The sequence below is a fragment of the Plectropomus leopardus genome, chromosome 21 (assembly GCF_008729295.1).
Source record: "Plectropomus leopardus isolate mb chromosome 21, YSFRI_Pleo_2.0, whole genome shotgun sequence".
Taxonomy (NCBI): domain Eukaryota; kingdom Metazoa; phylum Chordata; class Actinopteri; order Perciformes; family Serranidae; genus Plectropomus; species Plectropomus leopardus.
Genome location: NC_056483.1, coordinates 16,537,317 through 16,543,704, shown reverse-complemented (window position 1 = coordinate 16,543,704; position 6,388 = coordinate 16,537,317). Strand labels below are relative to the sequence as shown.

The following is a 6,388-nucleotide window of genomic DNA, read 5'->3' as shown; positions in this document are numbered from 1 at the left end:
ATTATGTTGATAGAAATGAACATAAGTAGTGTAGTATATGTAAATGTATGTTCCCATATAATCAAGCTCTCAGACAAAACACAAAAGACACACTGAAACAAAGTTGCCAAAGTGAACCTGTATTTATAGCAAAAAAGTAGGAAATTTGTGCAGTACTTCATCAGCACTTTGCCTTAAAAGATTTTCAAAAAAACATTGTAATCCGAAGAATGTAGCCGACTTGGACCCATCTCGGCTTACCAAGCGCAAAGAACACACCAACATATATTAAATAGTTGCGTATAAAAATAACACTTCATGGTAGAAAAGTAACTTTTGAACAGAGGTATGAACAAGGCATATGTACACCCGGCCACATCAAACCGACCTCATCAATTACATAACTGCACCGGGAAACTTGAATAGAAGAATATTAACAGGGCTGTTTGGGTAACATTTACAGAAAAGCTCAAAAGCAGCACAGCATCGGCTACTGGCTGGCATTATGCATGGCCATGTTTAAGGAGCTCTGGCTGTTCTATGGCTCCCCGTCTTTGCCGTCAAAGCTTGTGTCCTGCCCGGAGATATTCACAGAGCCTGCGCTGGCCGGGTTGAATGCATTGGGGTTGTATTCATAGTGGCCGACTCCTGGAGGCATGGACCAGCCAGCCGCCTGGGGCCTGTTGGAGGGCACTGCATGCTGGGATGAGCTCGGCGACCATGGAGGGTAGCCAGCAGATCCAGCAGCAGAGCCCATCGCAGCCAGATAGAAGGCCAGGTTCTGTGGAGCGGTCTTCTTGAAGGCTGCCTCCATCATGTGCTGGTTGTAATGCTCCTTGAGCTGAGCCCGTGCTTCTCCTTGATACTGAGAGACAAACAAAATGTTCAAATTAGTATCCAATGAAGCACCCAGTTTGTTGTTTCATTGACAAATTTTCAAAGCCTTCCAATGACATTTCAAGGACCAGTAACTAAAGGTAAAAGATATTCTTGTCCCATACCTGAACATAAGTTCAGGTAGCTGGCATACATGAAAAAAAGATGAATAATATTTCACAAATTGACATTTATTAGAGTAATGTTATTTCAGCAACCACAGAAAATAAATTTGCTTGTTGCATAATGTGGAAAGTTATCCACCAATTACTGTAACAATTTCAGTACACACACACAAAAAATCCAAAAAATCCACCCAAATCCCCCCAAAAAATCCATGACGAACCCTGTATATTGTATGACTGTGTTTTGTCTCGCCTTTAAGGCCGTAACTAAACTATGGTTAGGCCTCCATTGTGGACAGATTGTTCTATGTCCAAGCCACTGTTTCTCTGTTATCATTTAACAGCAAACCTGGGCAGGACAACAGGCATAACTTTTAAGAGAAATGCATAGATCTTGCTCAGAATTATAGAGTACAAAAATATGGTAGAATTGAGTCAATATGAAATACCTCATGACATGCAGCCCCACTGATAAATTGAGCTTTATATTGCAAATTAGAGATACTTACAGTTGGGATGTGCGTGGGAATGTTGGTGTACATTGTTCCATGTATCGAGCTGCCTTTGTTGTTGGCGTAGCGCTCAGACACCCAGCTGTTGTCTTTCTGATGCCTCCTTAGCTTCATCCTTCGGTTCTGAAACCAGGTCTTCACCTACAAACAAGATGAAGGCGGTCAAAAAGTGCAAAAACACTTTATGCTTGTTATTGTTGTTATTATTGTATGTTACATTGTATGTTAGTCAGCAGCCTTCTTAAATCCCTCACCTGTTTGTAGGTTAGCCCGGTAAGTTCTGCCAGGTTCTTCATTTCAGCCGGGGTGAGGTACCTTTGCACACTAAAGCGCTGGACAAGAGCATTCATTTGAGTCTCTGAGAAGGCTGCCCGGACCTTTCCTTTTGGAGTATTCACAGCAGTTGTAGTGCTTTGTTTTTTTGGAGCAGTTACGGGTGCATGTATAGAGCTGGTGTTGTCAGTGCACTCCTTCCCACTGACAGCAAAGGTCCTTGGCTCCTCCATGAGAGAGCTGGAGACATCCTCGCTGGCATCCGGGCTCCTGCCGCTTGCCTCATCGTCAAGATCTTTAATTGCCCAGGTAGCAGGGTCAGCCTGCGGGAGACTGCCTTCTCGGCTGCTGCCAGAACTCCATGAATCTAAGTGAGGAGGAACAAACACAGGGTCAACATGGATGGAAAACTTTTATCTTCAAGAAAAAACACAACAACAATGGTATCATTCGTATATATATATATGCGACAGTACATTCAGTGGTCAAGTAACAATTTAGTGAAGTTACAAAAAAGTGTATGTACCAAAAATGTGTATGTACCTAAAAAATGACACACATATGAACACAATGGACATACACAGGAGTTTACCATATTATTATATTTTTGTCATTCATATCAGGATCGTAGCTATAACAGTAGAAATCAATGGTCCGTTTATGTGTATAAATCCAAATTCTGTACAATGTTTCTATCAGTTTCGATATTCCCGTATCCTGTCGCGAGATGACGCCAATTTCCCTTTCCAAGGTGCTCATTAAAATCAGTGGCGGGTTGAAACTTTACATCAAGATTCAAGATGGAACTGAATTGGACTTCGTGGTCAATTCTGGCCGAAGAAATCATCGTTTTCAGCAGCCAACGAGGAGATGTAAGCACTGACACAATGCCTTAAATTAGAAATTAGATTGCAACAGCGCCATACCTTGCCGGCTTTTTCCTGCTAACATTAGCGCGTTTGAGAAAGCTAGCTTAAGGTCAAAGCGTAGCTTTTATACCTGGTGAGGTGTGCGCCTCCGAGTCACTGGTCGAGTCGCTCCCGGCCCGCCTGGCTTCAAGAGCCCGGGCATTGTATGCAGCCCGGTGGGGTCCTGCCAACAGCAGACGGCCTGCCTGGGTGTCACCGAGGTAGACAACCCCGGAGCCCTGGTAGTGACCGTGGCCGCTCACGGCGTGCTGCTCCGGGCTGCCGGGCGGAGACTCGTTCCGGGTCCGGGCGGTGGTGGCGTAGTAGGCCTGAGTCATCCCGGCATTGTAGTTGCTCAAATCCGTGACCCCAGCTTCGCCCCAGCTGCTCAGGTTCCCGTGGTTTTGCTCTGCTCCGGGTTGATACACAAGGCCGTAAGCGTAGGCATGGTAAGAGGGTTTGTAGTTGTAACTTATCTGCGCCTTCCAGTCTGCCATCTCTCTGGAAGGTTTTTTTCTCGTGATAAAAGTTATAAAATGCAAAAACTACAAAGGAAAAAATACGAGGCAAGTTAAAATTTTAGTTTCAAGATTGCTTAAAATCCTTAAAACAGCCTAATAAAAGCAGTGGCGAAGTCATAACAAGCAGTGGTCTTCAAAAATTGCCCGGAGTTGTTCACGGGCTGTTTTTAAAGAGGTGTGTGGGTGTGGAGCGCAGGTGTGGGCGGGGCTGTGGGTGGGTGTTTTGGTTTGAGCCAATCGCTGTGAGTCATTGCCAATGCCTTTTCATTGGCTCCCCAGGTAAATTTTGTAATCAAAATCACAAATACTTTATACTTTAAATGCTTGGGGAAATTGTAGCTAATAAGATTCACTCTGATGTCAAGCATAGAGAATTATAGAAAATCAAAATAAACATTTTTATATATTTTTACATTTATATTTTATATTTTAAATTTACATACTAGTGCATTGTAGTATAAGGCACAGTTTATACACACTCATTACATTATCCAAAATATAATTTAAATTTCACATACTGGTGCTAATTGTCTTTTACTTTATTTCTTATATTACTATTTTTACACACTTACATGCTAAATACATGCATATTAAATACTTTTTTCAGTCTTTAAACATTTACATGCTGTGCTAACTGTTTACTCTTACTGTATTTTTATTTTCTATTTTTATACACTTGTTCTGGTACTTATTTCTACTTGCTATAATTATCTTTGCTGGCATCACAGCGAATGTAATGAACCACAATTTATCAAATGGAATCCATAAAGAATTTCTCATATCTGATTCTGATAAATAGCACAAAGTATGTAAATATTTAAAACAAATCTCTCTATATATAATATGCTGAGTGTGTAAAAATACAAAGTGGAAATACAGTAATAATAAGAGACAATTAGTACTAGTTTGTGAATATTAAAAGAAATATGTCTAATGTACTGAGAGTGTTAAGTGTCTAAAAATAAAAAAATGTGTGCCTTGTGCTACAATCTATAAAACTAGGATGGACAGTTAGGAATATAAGATATGTGCATGATTCCATAATGTAAATCATATTTATATATACATGGTTAAGAGGAACAACATGAATATATACAAAATGTGCAACATGTTGAGGTATATCCTGCATTTAAGTTGAAAGAATAATGCACATTTGGATAACATCACAGAGGATTGCTTTATTTGAATTATTGCACCAATTAGCCCACTTATTTAACACTGTCATCAAGCACTGTCTATAATCAGAATGTTTACAAATGACTAATTAAGTAATTCATTTAATTACTAATTAATTTAGTGAATAATCAATAATACCACAGATCAGATTGAGCATAATCTCACCTGGTGTTGTAGCTGAGTTTTAGTGGATTTGATTGACTTCGTTCGAGGCCCGCATTCATTGTATGAGTAATGGGTTAGACTTTCATTATTTCAGCTGATTATGATTTTTAAATAATTATTTATATTTACCCCTTTATAATTACCCCTTGCCCTAGGCCTTCGGATTATGTGCCAACTGACAAATCAAGATACATACTGATGAGGGTCAGATAGTTACTGTTGGAGGTGTTTTGTGGTTGTTTGTTAAAGAATCACACCTTCAGCAATCCTAATCATCTTTTATATCCTCAATAAGGAAAGGACAGTATTGCAACATGGTGTTTTATGGCATCTTCAGCGTTGGTTCACAAAACAATCTTTCCCACCTGGATGAACACGTCGTGCAGCAAGATAAGTATCTAAGCAGGAAATGGCTTTTGTGTTGACCAGTTTCACAAAACAAAAATTAGTACCAAATAGGAGCTATCCAAATAGTTACTGTCAGCACATAAGTTTCAGTGCTTTTTAAACCACGGTATGTTGACTCCCCCAGTGGCATAATTAATTATGTTTTCATGAGCTTCAGTCCCAGATCAATAGACTAAATATAGCATCTGGGTCTTAAGCATGAATAGTTTATGAACCACTGATACTTCTTAGTCAGCGTTATTGTTAATGATGGAGAAATACAAAAATAAATCTAAGGCTGTGAAGCAAAGAGGTGTAAGGCAGTATTTTTTAAGTGCTGTCTGTGAGGAGTGATACATTTATCCTTAAACATAATGTAAAAAATATATTTTAACTGTTCAATTTATGCACTTTGAAGATAAGAGTTCAAAGACAGAAACTTTATCTTTCAGTCCCTGTATTTCCCCATTCTGTGCAGTGGAGTGGACATGTTGACGCAAACTGCTTCGACCTTAATTTGCATTTCTTTTCACAAAGATGATTTAGATTAGCCTGTGTGTTAGCATCCAAGTGGTTGTTTGTGCTCTCTGTCCTTCGCTGTATTGTTTTGGTAATGATTCAGTTAGTGATGAAATGATGTGGGAACTATAAGCCTAATGGGCACATTAACATTTCTACTGATCTCCGCCTGGACAGGGTGTGTGTGTCTGATCTTGCATGAGCTGAGTTTAGGAGGGGGTGATGGTGTAGGTGTGTACAGAGGGTGGGTGACCAGGTGTGCAGTTAATTAGCATTGGTATGTGGTGAGAGGACAATAGACTGGCTTTTGATGCCTATTGCACTGTATTTTTAAGTGTTTTGTGGGGCACTGCTTCTGTAAAAAAAGGATGTACAAGTCATGTTTTCCATATATTTGAACTTAATCATTTTTATTAGTTATGGTTTGTGTGTATTGTTTCGTTACTACATAAATATTGGAAAATTTTCTTGCCCTCCTGTAATACATCTATTAAATAAATGCAGATTATTCCATAGGCACAAGTATCACAAAACTGATGCTGATTTAGAGCTCTTGCTGTCCTCCGGCTATGTGATTAGTTCTTCAGAGTGTTTGTATTGGAAAGTGCAGATTGGTCCCTGAAGTTGTGTTTTCAGTAATGGGTGTTTTGGGTGTGAAGTGCGAGACCATGAATATTTCCTTTGTTGCCTGAAAAGTGTGCAAATGACCACTCGTGTGGTTACCTTCTTCCAAATGCAACCACAAGACTGTTTTTATGCAATCCTTCTCAGTAGTTTATTCAGTAAATGTGTTTTGATATGAATCAGAGGTGGAAGAAGTACAAGGAAGGTCCCTTACTTAGGTAAAAGTAGTAATACCACAGTAGAAAAAAATCTCGATTGCAACTAAAAAGCCTGCACCAAAAACTGGACTTTTATTTTTTTTATAAACTTTAAGTATTTTCAAT

General features: G+C 39.5%; 1 protein-coding gene across 1 annotated transcript; it reads right to left on the bottom strand.

Annotated features, from left to right (window-relative positions):
* Nucleotides 1–103: 103 nt before the first annotated feature.
* Nucleotides 104–3,331, bottom strand: nanog (nanog homeobox). The gene is made up of 4 exons (XM_042510711.1): nt 2,765–3,331; nt 1,747–2,132; nt 1,490–1,633; nt 104–844 (listed from the first exon to the last, which is right to left on the bottom strand). Exons 1-4 carry the CDS (start codon nt 3,168–3,170, stop codon nt 518–520), a joined length of 1,263 nt encoding a protein of 420 aa, XP_042366645.1. The 5' UTR covers nt 3,171–3,331; the 3' UTR covers nt 104–517.
* Between the last annotated feature and the right edge of the window lie 3,057 nt (nt 3,332–6,388).

What these genes read in the sequence shown, in the direction of transcription:
- nanog (XM_042510711.1), bottom strand. Translation starts at nt 3,170, where the DNA reads ATGGCAGACTGGAAGGCGCAGATAAGTTACAACTACAAACCCTCTTAC. An exon ending in GGAGGCGCACACCTCACCAG is followed by an intron (nt 2,133 to 2,764) that starts GTATAAAAGCTA and finishes CTCCTCACTTAG; the next exon opens with ATTCATGGAGTTCTGGCAGC. An exon ending in CCGGGCTAACCTACAAACAG is followed by an intron (nt 1,634 to 1,746) that starts GTGAGGGATTTA and finishes TCTTGTTTGTAG; the next exon opens with GTGAAGACCTGGTTTCAGAA.